The sequence below is a fragment of the Belonocnema kinseyi genome, chromosome 4, assembly GCF_010883055.1.
Source record: "Belonocnema kinseyi isolate 2016_QV_RU_SX_M_011 chromosome 4, B_treatae_v1, whole genome shotgun sequence".
Classification (NCBI taxonomy): Eukaryota; Metazoa; Arthropoda; class Insecta; order Hymenoptera; family Cynipidae; genus Belonocnema; species Belonocnema kinseyi.
The window spans coordinates 27773439-27790189 of record NC_046660.1 but is presented as its reverse complement, the minus strand read 5'-3'; the positions used below and the strand labels follow the sequence as shown (position 1 = coordinate 27790189).

The 16751-nt window shown below is 22.0% G+C and overlaps 1 protein-coding gene across 1 annotated transcript in view; it reads right to left on the bottom strand.

Moving 5' to 3' along the window:
• Positions 1–16751, bottom strand: part of LOC117171665 (E3 UFM1-protein ligase 1 homolog) — a 35665-nt gene that overhangs the window by 855 nt on the left and 18059 nt on the right. Inside the window, exons 4-5 of the mRNA XM_033359176.1 lie at positions 15233–16228; positions 5613–5957 (exon numbers count right to left, since the gene is read on the bottom strand). Of these exons, the coding sequence (XP_033215067.1) occupies positions 5613–5957; positions 15233–16228 (1341 nt within the window). The remainder of the gene's footprint in view (positions 1–5612; positions 5958–15232; positions 16229–16751) is intronic.

Below are 16751 nucleotides of genomic sequence, written 5' to 3'. Positions count from 1 at the left end.
TTAACGATATAGTTAAATTTTAAACCAAACAGATGAATTTTTAACCACAAAGACTCAAAATCCATTAAAAAAAATTCAACAAAAATTAGAATAGTTTAATTTATAGTTGAAAAAATTAATTTTCAATAAAGTAAAATTGTTTTCAACCAAAGAAATAAAATTTCAATTACACAATTAATTTTTTACCAAATAAAGTATAAATTTGCTTAAAAAATTAATTTTCAACGAAAAAAAAGAATGTTCAACCAAATTGTTGAGTTCTTAATCAAAGTGCTGAATTTTAAATTAAATTGGTGAATCTCAAAAAAAAAAGTTGATTTTCAACAACATAGATGAGTTTTCTACTAAAAAAGATAAATTTTCAACAAAAAAACGAATAGTTACATTTTTAGTCAGAGAAATAAGTTTTTTAACGAATTACATAAATTTTCAACGATATACTTACATTTTAAACCAAGCAGATAATTTTTTAACAAAAAATATTAAATATCTATTTTAAAAAATGAACGAAAAATAGATCAGTAAAATTTATAGTTGAAAAAATTAATTTTTTACCATAAAAGAATAAATTTGCTTAAAAAATTAATTTTCAACGAAAAAATAATAAATTTTCAACTAAGTGGTTTAGTTAAATTAAATATCCATTAAAACAAATAAGCGAAAAAAAATAGTTAAATTTTTAGCTAAAAAAAAATAATATTCAATAAAAAAAATAATTTTCAAAAACAAAACTTGTTTTGAACCAAAGAAATGAAACTCTAATGAAAGAAATAAAATATCAGTTACAAAGATTAATTTTTTATGAAAAAAAAAAAATTGTTTCAAAAATTCATTTTTAACGAAAAAAGAACTTTTCAATAAAGAATAGTTTAATTTGAAATTACGAAAGATGAATTTGAATAAAAAGATTAAATATCCAATAAAAAATTCGACGAAAAATATAAGTTAAATTTTTGGTTGAAAAAATTAATTTTCCATTTTAAGAAAATACTTGTTTTCAACAAAAGAAATAAAAATTCAATTAAAAAGATTTTTTTTATCAAAAAAGAATAAATTATTTTTTAAAATTATTTTTAACGATAACAGAAATTTTCAAAAAAATAGGTAAGTTCTTAACCAAAGAGCGGAATTTTTAATTAATGAATTATGAAATTTATTAAATATTTAATTTTTTATTTAATATTTAATTATGAACCGAAATAGTTTAATTTTCATCGAAGCAGCTGTGTTAGAAAGATTATATTTGTACCAAATGAGAATAATTTTCAAATTAAAAACACGAATTTTCAACCAAAGAATAGAAAACGAAAAAAAAAAATGTCAAACAAAAGAGCTCAATTTTATAACAAAAAGACAGGAGTTGAAATTTTTAACAAAGAAAAAAAGTACAACCTAATTCTTAAATTTTCAAGGCAAAAGGATTAATTTTTTACAAAAGAGTTAAATTTTTTATCCGAAAAAATTAATTTTCCACAAAAAAGTTAATTTACAAGCAAACGGTTGAATTTTCTACCAAAATAGATCAATTTTGGACCAAAAATATAATAGTTTTTAAATTGAAAATTCATGTATATTTTTTAAAATATGCATATTTTATGGTAAAAAATTGACATTTATGGTTGAAAATTAATCTTTTTGGCATGAAAATTAATTTTGTAACTTATCTTTCTTAGTTTAAAATAAATTAATTTTGTTTAAAATTGGCCCTTTTCGGTCAAAAATGAATCTTCATGGTTGAAAAATTCCATTTTTTATTTAAAAATTTAATTATTTTCTTGAAAAATAGTTTTTGTTTCTATTTTTAAAAATTATTATTTTTAACTGAAAATATAAGTATAAATATACCTATTTTGTAGAAAATTCGGTTTTTCAAATTGAAAATTTATTTGTTTTTTTATGGAAATGTACCTATTTCATTTTTGGTTGAAATTTAATCTTTTTTAGTTCAACAATTCGACTATTTGGTTGAAAATTTATGCAATTTTTAGAAAATTAATTTTTTTGATTGAAAATTCATCTCTTTGGTTCAAAATTGAAATACATTGTTGAAAATTGTTGTTTTTGTTTGGTTGTAAATTAACTTTCTTACCTGAAAACTTAATTATAAGGTTGAAAATACATTTTTTATTGTTATTAAAACTAGATCTCTTTGGTTCAAAATTGAAATGTACAATATTTTTTTTAAACTGTGTTTTTTGTTGTTTAAGAATTAATTTTCTTAACTGGAAAATTAACTATTTGGTTGAAAACTCGTCTGTTTTATAGAAAATTAATCTTCTTGGTAAAAAAAAAACTTTGTTAAAAAATAATATTTGGGTGGAAAATTCTACTTCTTTGTAGAAAATTCGTTTTTCAAAATTAAAAATTAATTTTTGTAAATGAAAATGTAACTATTCCAGGTTTCGTTAAAATTTGATTGCTTTCAGTTTAAAAAATCAACAATTTGGTTGAAAATTTATGTAATTTATTGAAAATTCGAAATACTCTGTAGAAAATTCTTCTTTTTTTTTTGGTTATAAATTAATTTTCTTATCTGGGAATCCAACTATTCGGTTGAAAATATGTGTAATTTGTTGAATTTAATTTTCTCGGTTTAAAAAATTCACCTCTTTGGTTCAAAATTGAAATTAAAATTTTTTTTTTTAATTATCAGTTCATTTTATTCCCTGAAAGTTTAACTTTTTGGCTGAAAATTCGTCTTTTGGTGCTTAAAATTGAACTTTTTGATAGAAAATTTGTTTCGGTTCAGAATTCAACTATATTTTGTTCAAAATTCCTTTTATCGTTGAAAATAATTTTTCAGTACAAAATTATTCTTTTTCGGTAAAAAATAGTCTTTTTAATTGGAATTTTATTTCTTTGGTTGAAAACAAGTTTTTTTTCAAATTGATAATTAATTGTTTTTTTTTTTATTGAAGATTAGTTTTTTTAAACTAAGAATTCAACTATTTTATTTTTCATTGATTTTTTAAATGGATAATTAATCTTTTTCCTTAAAAATTCATCCGTTTTGTTAAAAATGTAAGTATATTATCGTTGAAAATTTACTTCATTTGTTTAAAAACTTATTTCTCTAACTTAAAATTAAACTATTCTATTTTTTGTTGAAAATTTATCTTTTTTACTAAAAAATTCATCCATTTTGTTGAAAATCAACTATTATTTTTATCCTTAAGATTCACCAGTTTAATTTAAAATTCAGCACTTTTATTAAGAACTCAACCATGTCGCTTGAAATTCTTTTTTTTTCGTTGAAAATTAATTTTTTGAGCAAATTTCTTTTTTTTTGTGAAAAATTAATTTTTTAATTGAAATTTTATTTCTTTGGTTGTAATTTCCTTCTTTGGTTAAAAATAAGTTTAAAAAAAATTGAAAAATATATTTTTTTAAATAAATTTTTTTTTTCAACTAAAAATTTAACTCTATTTTTCGTTGATTTTTAAATGGATATTTAATATTTTTCGTTAAAAATTCATCTGCTATGTTCAAAATTTAACTATATCGTTGAAAATTTATGTCATTCGTTTAAAAATTTATTTCTCTAACTTAAAATTAAACTATTATATTTTTTGTTGAAAATTTATCTTTTTAAGTAGATTTATTTATTTTGTTGAAAACCAACTATTCTTCTTCTTCTTTTTTTTAAGATTCACCAGTTTAATTGAAAATTCAGCTCTTTGGTTGTGAACTTAATTATTTTCTTGAAAATTAATATTTTTCCATGTTCAATATGAATTTTGTTGTTAAAAATTAATATTTTGGAGTTGAAAATTCGACTCTTTGGTTAAAAATTGAAATACTTTGTTGTAAATGGTTTTGTTTTTTTGTAATAAATTATTTTCTTACCCGAGAATTTAACTGTTCGGTTGAAAATGTTTATAATTTGTTGAAATTTAATTTTCTCGGTTTAAAAATTCATCTCTTTGCTTTAAAATTGAAATTTTTTTTATTAACATTTCATTTTCTTCCCTGAAAGTTTACCTATTTGGTTAAAAATTCGTCTTTTTTGCAAATTAAGTTTCTCGGTTTAAAATGAACCTTTATTTGTCAAAAACTAATATTATGGTGTCTAAAATTTAACTATTTGGTAGAAAATTCGTCTTTTCGGCTTAAAAATTAGTTTTTTTTTTAAATTGAAGATTCATTTTTCTTATTAAAAATTTAATTATTAGGTTGAAAATTTATGTAATTTGTTGGAAATTCGTATTTTTGGTAAAAAATTAATCCTCTTGGTTGAAAATGAACTTTTTTCGTTGAAAAATAATATTGTGAGCTTGAAAATTCAACTATTTTGTTGAAATATCGTCTTTTTAGCTTGAAAATTTAATAATTGGCTAGAAAATTAAATTCTTTTTTTTTTATTAAAAATCCCTTTAAATGTAAATGTACCTATTCCAATTTTGGTATAAAATTTAATCTTTTTTATTTTAAAAAGTTAACTGTTTGTTTAAAAATGTATGTAATTGATTGAATATTCGCCTTTTTAGTAGAAAATCAATCTTCCTGCTTGAAAATTAAGGCTTTTGTCAAAAATTAATATTTTGGATTTGAAAATTCGACTCTTTAGTTCAAAATTGAAATATTTTGTTGAAAATTGTTTTTTTAGTTTAGTTTATTAATTAATTTTCTTAACTGAGAATTTAACTATTTAATTTAATCCTTTTTTTATTATTAAAAATCGTTAAAAAATGCATCTCTTTGGCTCAATATTGAAAAACTTTTTTTTTATAACCAATTTATTTTCTTACCTGAAAGTTTATCTATTTGGTTCAAAATTCGTCTTTTTTTAAAGCAAATTAACCTTCTCGGTTGAAAATTAACTATTTTGTTGGGAATTAATATTTTGGTCCTTCAGATTTAACTCTTTTGTAGAAAATTCGTCTTTTTGGCTTGAAAATTAGTTTTTTTTTTATTGAAAATTAATTTTTTATGCAAATTTAACTATTCCATTTTTTGTCACAGCCTGAACTTTTGGCTTGAATATTTAACTGTTAACTGTTCAACTATTTAGGTAAAAATATTTTTAATTGATTGAAAATTCGACTCTTTAGTTTAACATCGAAATACTTTGTTAAAAATTGTTTTTGTTTTTTTTTTTGTAATTAATGTCCTTACCTCAGGATTTAACTATTTGGTTGAAAATTCGTCTCTCTGGCTTAAAAATGAGGTCTTTAAATCAAAAATAATTTTTTTTTTTAATGAAAATGTAACTATTTGGTTTCAAATTTATGTAATTTATTGAAAATTCATCTCTTTCGGTAGAAAATTAATCCTCTTGGTTGTAAATGAACTTTTTCATTGAAAAATAATATTTTGAGGTTGAAAATTCAATTATTTCTTTGAAATATCGTCTTTCTGGCTTAAAAATTCAACTATTTGGTTGAAAATGCATAGAATTTTTTGAAAATTCGTCTTTTCTAGTAGAAAATAAGCATTTTTGGTTTCAAATGTACTTTTTTGTTAAAAAATTAACATTTTACGGTTAAACATTAAATTATTTGCTTGCAATTGATGTATTTTGTTGAGTATTCGTATTTTTTTTAGTAAAAAAACAATTATTTTCTTCGAAAAAAATTAATAATAATTTATACTATAATTAGAAAAAACCTTACCGTGATATTTGTTGAGAATAGATACTGTCTCAGGCACCAATTGATTTTGTAAAAAATTAAGAATTGAAGAAACGTGTCTCCCAGACATGTGAATTGCACATTGAGTTGCAGCAATAAACAATAAACTCGTCGCCAAATGAAGAACCAAAGCTGGATCCTGACTGGAATTTATTTGTTCCAATAAAGCTTCTCTGTGACCGACAATTACAGGTCTATCTTTTTTCTTGTCGTATTTTTTTAGAACCAAACAACAAGCAGTCATTGCCGGTTCAATCGCATTTAAAAAATCGTCTATCGATTCTCCAGCAACTGTTCTGTGCAATTCTGTGAGGCTTTCTTTAGTACCTTGAATAGAAAAAAAAGAGAAAATGTTGAAAGAAAATAAATTTAGTAATTTTAAGAGTTGCCGAGCCTGATTTTTAAATTAGGCTTTCAATTTTTTTGTAAATAAACATAAAATGAAAATAAACATGAAAATTATTGAAATCGGCCAAGTTTTATAATGTAACATTAGATAAAGATATTTCAATATTATATAATATACAAAACAAAATTGTATAAACAAATTTTTTCTTGAGAAAATGTTTTTTACGATTTTCCATAATTTTACGTCTTTAAAAGTTATATTGTAAGAAATTTGGACAAAAAATAATATAATAATAAAGAAATTTCTTCTTCAGGTTATTATTTTTATTGTTATAGAAAAATGTAATAAACAAATCCATTAATCAGAAATTTTTCGACATAAAAAATGTTTATTATTTCTATGTGATTTTTTTAATTATAAGAACTTTATACTAAATAAATTAAATTTGTTTTGAACGTCATAGAATTTATCAACGAGGTTTAGTTTTTATAACTAAATCAATAAAATTAAAAAATTCGAACTCTAAAGTTTAACATTTTTTCATTTGCAGTAATAAAAAATAAACTACAAATTAAAGTACTCAAAATAGAACTCTTGAATTTTAAAGTTTTGAAATTGAAGTTAAATTAAAGAATCAATGAAATTAAAATTTTTCAAAATTATATTATTGTAAACAATTTTAAGCTCGAAACATTGAAAATTAAATTTTTTTACACTGAAGACTTCTTGAATTTAGAATTTTAATTATTTTTATCCTAAGTAGTTTAAACATCCTTGAAAATCTTAAAAATTGTACTTCATAATCTCGAGATATCTAGAAGTTTATTTAAAATTTATTTAATTTTTAAATTATTTTTGAAAATTTTTTAGGCATTTTAAATATCTTTTGAAATGAATAGAATTCTCCCTACAATTTTTAGAATATCCGGTAAATTTAAAAAGATTTTTTGAAAATCTTCCAGATTCATTTTTAACGATTTTGGAAATATTTTTGAATATTCTTTTAAAATAAGATTGCAAAAGGAAATATTCTTTACAATTTTCCTGGTAATCTTACTAAAATGTTTTCATTCTTTTAAAGCCTTTCACAATTCTTCAAAACTGTCTATTTTTTTTTAAATCTGCAAAAATCTACGTATTGTTTTAAATTATGATGTGGATATTTGCAACAAAATTTTAGTACGAATAGTCAAATTTTGTCGGTACACGCTTTGATTAAATTATGTAAACTTATTTCCAGTTTTAAATTAATTTTGAGTATTTTAAAACTTCTAAATACCTCTTGAAATTACTCAAATTTTTTTCTACAAATAGTAAGATTTCAATTGTTATTTAAGCACCAAAATTCGACAATTTAACTTAAAAATTAAACATTAAAAAAAAATAACAATCAAAATTGTAACGTTCAAAGTTTAAAAGCTCTTCGAAAAATTAACGATTCAAAACTTTCTATGCCAAATATTAAATAATTTTTTTTTCTTAATTAAAAAAATTGAAATTGAATAGATCAAAAATTGAATATTTTAGACCGAAAAAATATTTTTAATTTAGTGAAACTCATTAATCACAAATACATTATTATGAAGTTATTTTTAATTGAAAAATAGTTTATAAAGTTTCAATAAAACTTTCGAATTTTTTTAATAACTAAGATTTTCGAATTGAAACGGTTTAATTTTTAACATTAAAATCTGCAAATTATTAATTTTGAACGGATTTAGAATCGTTTTGAAAAATCAATTATTGTTCCTTTTTAAAAATAATTGATTTATATTTACAGCTGATGAACTAACAGCGGTTTTTATCAGAAATTTGCAACTTCGGCACTTTTAATTTTTAATTAATTCAGTGTTCAAGACTTTATTTTAAAATGCATTAAATTAAAAATAATTATCTAAAACGGAAAAATTTTAAAGTAGAACATTTTCGAATTATACCTCGTAAACCAAATGATGTCATAATTGAAAAAGATAAAAATTCGATTAATTATTTTTAAAAATTTGGAAATCGAACTTGGACAGATTTTTCTTCTAAATATTTGTAAAATTTCCGGTCATTTCCCGGTTTCCCGGTCCAGCGACCGCACTGAAAAAAATTCCTCAGCAAATCTCCGAATAATGCATTGTTTGTTAAATTCGTTGAAAAAAAAACATAAAATTTATAAACTAAACATGAATGTTGCTCATTTATTATGAAAATCCCAATTAAAAAGTCCGACATCGAAAACAACAATTCCGTCGACAGATGCCTTAATACTGCATTTGTTTATTAAAATTGATAAAAAAACATCATAAAATTCATCAATAAATTATTAATATTTTTATTAAATTTGTTTCTAATATTAACAGTAATAATCTGAAGAAGAAATTTCTTCACTATTATATTGTTTTTATTCAAATTTCTTGCAATATAATTTCAAGAAAGGTAAAATACCGGAAAATCGTAAGAAATATTTTTTCAACAAATAATTTGTTTATAAAAATTGGTTTATTACGGTAAATTGGAATAACTTTAACTAATGTTGCTCTATGAAACTTAGGAGATTTCCAAAATTGTCATGTTATTAAAGACCACCGGGAACGTGACATAAATAAAATTGCCATTTTTTCGCTGTATTTGTTTGTTTATAAAAAATTAAAAGCCTATTTTAAAAATCAGACACGACAACTCTCTTAGAAGTCTGATCAGCTTTTTTTCGATTTTTTTTATGTCCAAATCGGTCAATATTTGTAGACAGTACGTTATTTTGAACCAAAAAAGTATTTTTTTCCCACTGTGTGGGATGTAAATGTTTTCAAGGAATCTGTATTATCATCAGAGAATAACAGAATTTCTTAACGTCTTTACAGGCCAGATGAATTAAAAAATTTGTTAATTAAATTTTTTTCTGAGGAAAAATATTCTCCTTTCGCTCCGCTTTTTTCTTTTTTCAGAACAATTAAATTTTTTAAATTGTTTATTCATAGCTCCATCTAGCCTGTAAAGACGTTAAGAAATTTGGTCATTCTTTGATGATAATACAGATTCCTTGATAAATTTAGAACCTCAGGGGTCATCTAAAAATCACGCAAGGTGTTTTTGTAAAAAAATTTGCACCCGTGCTACCTTACAAAAATTGTTTGAAAAAGAAAAGAAAATGTGATAATAACAAGTATGGCGCGTGTACACTTTTTTATTTCAGCAGGACCTACAATGTTTTTTTAGTCTTTTTTAGCAGTGGAAAATTAACTGCATTTCCTGTGCAAAATTTCCAGTTTTCTAACATAATATTTTTAAAGTATTAAATTTTCTTTTCGTTTTTTCACTTCAATGCGAACTGAAATGACAAAACCCAATAAGAAAATCCAACTATTTTTAGATGAAACCATATCTTTTTTTGTTATAAATTTTATTATTTGTTTGCAAATTTCATTATTTTAGGTCGAAAATTAAACTGTGGAAATAAATTGTGGAAAATTTCTTTTTATAGCCTGAAAATTCAAAATTTGAAAGACATTTTTTTCTTTATTGACTGAAAAATATTTCATGGGTGCAAAATCAACTCTTTGGTTAAAATTTTATCTTTGCGATTTAGAAATTCATCTTTTTTGGTAAAAAAAAACAACCCTTTGGTTGAAACTTATTCTGTCTTGGTTGAAAATTCAAATTATTTCTTGAAAATTCGTCCTTTTTGGTCGAGTTCAATTGTTTTTTTTATTTAAAATGTAAATTTTTCTTGTATGAAATATCCGCTATGAAATGTTTAATTGTGAATTTACTTTATTTTTTTTACAAAATTAATCTTCTTGGATTAAAGTTAACATTTATGTCGAAAATTCAACAATATGGCTTCAAAATTAATTTTTTTATTGAAAACTCTTTTTTTATTTGTTGAAAATTAGTTGTTATCCTTTTTGAAAATTAAATTTTCAACTTAAAATTGAACTATTCTACTGTTTGTTAGAAATGTAACTATTCCATTTGTAATTGAAAATTTATATTTTTTTAGTAAATAATTGAACTCTTTCGTTAAAAATTCATAATTTTAATTGAAAATTCAGTACTTTGTTTAAAAATTTAACTATTTTTTTGAGAATGAGTTTTTTGGCCATCCATTTATCAGTTTAGTTAAAAATTATTATTTTTTTGGTTGAAGATCCATCATGTTAACTAAAAATTAATTTCTTTGGTTAAAAACTTGCAATTTTTTTGAAAATTCATTTTCTTTGGTTAAAAATTCATAATTTCAGTTAAAAATGCATTACTTTGTTTCGAAATTTAACTATTTTGTTAAACTGAGTTTTTTATCGGGTGAAGATTTATCAGTTAAGTTAAAAATTTATTTCTTTGGTTAAAAATTAATTTTTCGTTTGAAGATTCAACATGTTAGTTGAAAACTAATTTACTCCGTTAAAAATCGAACTATTTTGTTCAAAATTCATTTTTTTTGTTGGTGGAAATTTATTTTGAAAATGAAAATGTACCTATTCGATTTTTAATTAAAAATTGATATTTTTTAATAATCAATTAAACTATTTGATTAAAAATGCATGTATTTTGTTAAAAATTCAACTAGTTGGTTTACATTTATTTTGTTACAAATTAATTCACTTTTTAAAAATGTAATTTTTTCACTGAACATTCGACTATCCCATGTTTAATTGACATTTTATATTTTTTAATCAAAAATTTAATTATTTTGTTAAAATTTCACCTTTTTTGTTAAAAATTACACTGATTACAAATGCAATGTTAAAATGCATTTCTTTAAAAAGAAAATTCAACCGTATTGTTCAAAATTTAAATATTCAATTTTTAATCGTCAATTTATAATTTTTGGTACATATATTGCTTAAAAATTTATTTTTTTCGTTTAAGATTCGTCTTGTTTTTGTTAAAGATTCATCACTTTATTTTAAAATTAATTTCGTTAGTTAAAAATTCATTTTTGTTGTAAAAAATTAACTTTTTAAAATGAAAATGTAACTATTTTATTCTTAATTGAACTTTGATCTTTTTCTTAGCCAATTTTTAAATATTTGGTAAGAAATTTATCTCAAAGTAATGCATTTTTAATTGAAATTATGAATTTTTAACCAAATAGTCCAATTTACAACAAAAAGAGGAACAGTTACATTTTAAACAAAATAGTTGAATTTTTAACTAAATAGTTTAAATGTTTGACTAACAAATATAATATTTTAATTACAAATGGGACAGTTTAATTTTACATGAAAAAATTAATTTTCAATAGAGTGCATGTGTTTTTAACTAAATAGACAATATACATAAATTTTTTATCAAATAATTTAATTTTTGGATTAAAAATATAAATAACCTTTTTTGCTAAAATCTTAAATATTTTGTTGAAAATTAGTTTTTTTTTGCTGAATGTTTGTTACTTTAGTCATAAATTAATTTCATTGGCTGTATATTTCATTATTTAATTAGAAATTTATTTTTGATATAAATTAATTTTTTAATAACAACGAAAGTAGTCCATTTTTAATTGAAAACTGATATTTTTTAGTAAAAAATTCAAATATTAAAATGTCATTTGTTTAGTCGAAAATGTTATTATTTTGTTGAATTTTTTATATCAGAAATCAACTTTTTAAAATTAAAATTTAAGAGTGGTAAGTGGTTTAAAATTTTTCCAAATTCAAAATAATTTTTGAATTTTTTTTCGGAACTTTAAAATATATTTCAAAATGAATTGAATTTTTTCTATGATTTTTAGAAAATCCTGCAAATTAAAAAAATCTGAATTTATGAATAACAATAGATCTCTTATTATTTGTAAAAATATCATACCAATATTAAGAGATATTTAGAATTTTTTAAAAGATTCGAAATAAATTTAAAACTTGAAATAATTTCAAATACTTACAGCCGAATTTTAAATAAAATGTTCTTAAGATTTTTAGGAAAATTGAACGAAAATTTCGATTAATTTTAAAATATATTTAGAAGTTCTGAAACAATGTTGACACACTTCGTTTAAATTACTTGAAATAATTTCAAGTTTTTAATTAATTTTGAATTTTTTCAAAACCTCTAAATATCTCTTAAAATTACTCAAATTTTTTCTAGAAATAATAAGTATTCAATTGTTATTTATGCGTGAAAATTGAACAATTTCCTTTATAAATTAAACACTTTTTTAATATAACAATTAAAATTGTAACGCTAAAAGATTAAAAGTTCTTCAATAATCTAAAGATTCAAAGCTTTCTATGTAAAACAATTCGTGGGTCTGATATACCCAGTCGAGAAAGTGCGTCGTATTCTGTAAACGAATTTTTTTCGAATGTTTTCAAAATTATGAGAAAAAAAGGTTGAATTTTCAAACATAAGAAATGAATTTTCAGCTGAAATTATGAACAGATTCATTTTTTTTCAAATTGTTTTCTTGTAAATATTTTTTTGGTTACAGATTCACCATGCTACTTCAAAAATTAATTTCAATTAAAATGGAATAGTTACATTTTCATTTTAAGAAATTATTTTAAAAAAAATGAATGGTGGTCAATCTTTAGCAAAAAAAAACAAACTAATTTTTAAGAAAATAAGTCAATTTTCGAACTAAAAAAATTAATTAAAAAAAAACAACTTATTTTCTACCAAAAGGACGAATTTAAAAAAAAAACAGTTGAATTTTTATTAAAAATAATTCAAAATTGGTTAAAAAAAAGGTAAATATTTAATTAAATATAGGGTAGTTACATTCATGAAAAAAATTAATTTTAATAATAAAAAAAAAAGAATTTTTAATTGAGGAAATGAAATTTTAACTAAAATGACGAATCTTTAACAAACAAAAAATATGAATTTTCAACTAAACTAATAAATCTTTAGCAAAAAAAATAATTTTCAATAAAATAGGTAAATTTTCAGACAAAGAAATGAATTTTTAATAAAAAAAGTCTAATTTTGTACTAAATATTTAAAAATGGACGGTGAAAATTAATTTTTTAAACGAAAATGTATCTTTTTCATAAAAAATTAATTATTTATATTTTGTTAGTAAAAAAATTAATTATTTGATTAAAAATTCCTGCATTTAAACTATCACATTTTTAATTAAAATTTTGCATTTCTTAGTGAAAAATTTAAGCATTTAGTTAAACATTCAACTATTTAGTTAAAATGCTTTTTTTTAAATTTACTATTTTGTTTAAAATGTAACTATTCCCCTTTTTGTTGTAAATTGAACTATTTGGTTTCAAATTCATAATTTCAATTAAAAATTCATTACTTTTAAACAAAACAAAAAAATATTTATTTTCTACCAAAAGGACGAATTTTGAAAAAAAAAAAACAGTTGAATTTTTATTTAAAAAAAAAGATGCATTTAGACTAAGTAGTTTAATTTGTAACAAAAATGTGAATATTAAACCAAATATTTGAAAATTGGCTAAAAAAGATAAATGTTCAATTAAATATGAGTTAGCTACATTTTCATTGAAAAAAATTTAATTAAGGAAATAAAATTTTAACTAAAATGACGAATCTTTAACACAAAAAGATATAATAATTTTCAATAAAATAGGTAAATTTTCAACTAGAAAAATGAATTAAAAAAAAAAAGATTAATTTTTTACCTTGTTTTTTATCAAAAATCTCCGACTTTAAAAACTTTTAATTAAAAAATGTTTTTTACCTTTAAAACTGCATTTTAAAATTCATTAAATTAAAATATATGCTTAAAAATTTAAAATCCGAAATGAAAGATGTTTAAAGTGAATGATTTTCGAAATAGGCATTCTAAACTAAATGATATATAAATTTATAAAAATCACAATTTGAAAAATTATTTTAAAAACGCAGGGTGGCCGTTTTAATCGTTCAAATAAATTCCCAGTCATTTCCCAGTTTTTTCCTGGTTCGCAAAAATTTTTCACAGTTAATGAATTTAAAAAAATGGAACACTAAGGCTAAAAAAATGTCCACTTGAGGTAATAAAAACTGAGCTGCAAATAAAAGCACTTAAAGTGGAACTGTTAAATTTTGAACTTTTAAAATTCAAATTTACAAGTTTTTAATTTAAAAAATTTTGTATTCAAATGCTCAATAATTTACGCGTATAAAATTGAAGGTACTAACATTTTTCAATATAAAAAAATATAAAACCACGTTATCATTTTCAATGCTCTAAATGAAAAAATCAATCAATGAACTTTAAAATTTTTGAAATTATATAATTTTAAGGAATTTTAAGCTAAAACATCATATATTGAAAAATTTTAACTGAATACCTCTTAAATTAGAAATTAAATTTTTTTCTTTTTAAATAGTTTAAACATCCTTGGAAATCTTCAAAATTTCGAGAAATCTGGAAGTTGTTTTAAATTGGTTTTAAATTTAAATATATTTTGGAAATTTTTTTCAGAACTTCTAAATATATGTCAAAATGAATTGATTTTTTTCTACAATTTGGATGTATAAATAACAATTGAACATTTATTATTTGTCGGTGAAAGGCTTGAAAAGAATAAAAACATTTTCTTAAGATTCCTAGGAAAATTAAAAATAACTTTTTATTTTGAAAAATTATTTTAAGAGAATATTTAAAAAATTTTTCAAAGATTTAAACAAAATTTTCAAAAAATATTCAAATGTTCATTTGTAAATTATGCATCAAAAATTTAAAATTTCACTTACAAATTAAGCATTTTTCAAATGCAACAATTAAAATTGTAACGTTCAAAGTTTAAAGGATCTTCAAACATTAAACGATTTCAGGTTTTCTATGTCAAACAATTCAGTTAAAGATTATTTACTTTTAAATATTTGGTTTCAATTTACTTGTCTTAAATAAAAATTCAAATATTGCAAAATATTCAAAAATTAATCTTTTTTTAAATAAAAAATTTCAAATTGAATATTTTAGAGTAAAACAATATTTAAAATTGAAGAAAATCCTTTAATTAAGGATATATTATTATGAAATTATTTATTAAGTTGAACACAATTTATAAGATAAATAAAAAAGAAAAGATTTATTAAAATTAAAAATGTACGCTTAGAAATAAAAATTTTAAATAAAAAATTAGTAAAGTAAACAAATTTTGAATTACGCGGACAAATTTTTCTTCTACAAATTTCTAAAATTCACGATAAAAAAAAATTCACTATCATTTCCCGGACTTATTACCATTTTTTAAATTTATTTTTTCTACTTTGTGGATGACCCCTTTCAATATAAATCCGTAAATTAATAAATTTCTAAATTTACTTAAAAAAAAAAAAAAAATACAAAAAAAAACATTACCTTTCGGAAATTCCTGAAGCAATTTCTGTCTCGCTTCCGTCGTCAAATTGTTGGGACACTGGGTAACATTCTGCTGAGTCGCCAATTTGAAAATATCAGTGACAAAATCGAGACCCAAAGTTTTCAACAAATATTTCACCATCGGCGTCTGTGAACTTTTTTCCAAATTTTTAATCCCTTTATCAAAAACTCGAAGATTCACCGCTATCATATTGAGTCGATCCTCAATTTCGTTCAAATTTGTGTTGCTGCTTTTTTGCATCAATTGTTCCGCCACATGAGTCACGTGTTTGTTCAATAAAATTTGCAAATAAGCCGCCAATTCGTCGACGAGATCGTCAATATCAAGATTTGGATCTTTTTCAAGTTCTTTCCGGATTTCCTCGCGAGTCATTAAAATAAGAGCGGTTTTGCTAACTTTTGTAGTTTCCTCATCAGAATCCAAATCCTGACTTTTTCCCTGCTGATATTTTTTCTTGGTGGATTTCGTTTTCGTCTCACGCCCCTGAGTCCCACCGCCCGTTTTTCCGCCAATCGCCTTCTTTCTTCTTTCCGTTTTTCGGTCGCTTTTATTATCGCTAATTTCAATTGGCTTTCTCAGTTTATTTTCGGCAATTGACTGAAGCCATTTTCCACTCTCGACGAGTTCAATCGCTCGTTTTTCGGCCAGTGATTCCAGTTTTTTGTACAAAGTTTGCAAAAAAGTCTCGGGAACTACGACAGTTGAGGCGTAGATGTGAATCGATTTTTTTGTTCGGTTTAGAGTTTCTTTTATGATTGTTTCGACGTCTTTGGGACTGAAGACGGAGGGCAGAAGAGGATAAATATCTGTGAAGGACTCGGTTACTAAAGCCTCGTCGATATTTGCATCGACTTGGTCTAATATTGCCGAGCCGACAGCTACTGTGTCGAGTAGTGTTAGATTTTCATTCGGAAAGTGGCGTTTTACGAACCCTCGTGGGTCTGATATACCCAGTCGAGAAAGTGCGTCGTATTCTGTAAACGAATTTTTTAAAAATCTTTTCAAAATTATGAGAAAAAAAGGTTGAATTTTCAAACATAAGAAATGAATTTTCAGCTGAAATTATGAACAGATTCATTTTTTTACCAAATATTTGAAAATTAATTTTTAAAACGAAAATGCATGAAAATTCTTTTATCTTTAAATCCATTTTCAACTAAAGTGATAATTCTTTAGAGAAAAGAAAATAATTTTCAATAAAACAGATTCATTTTTTTACCAAAAATTTGAAAATTGACGGTGAAAATTAATTTTTGAAACGAAAATGTATTAAAATTCTTTTATCTTTAAATCAATTTTCAACTAAAGTGATAAATCTTTAGAGAGAAAAAAATTTTTTCAATAAAATAGGTAAATTTTCAACCAGAAAAGTTAAATTTTAATAAAACAGATTAATTTTTTACCAAATATTTGAAAATTGACGGTGAAAATTAATTTTTTTAAAACGAAAATGTATGAAAATTCTTTTATCTTTAAACAATTTTCTTCTAAAGTGAT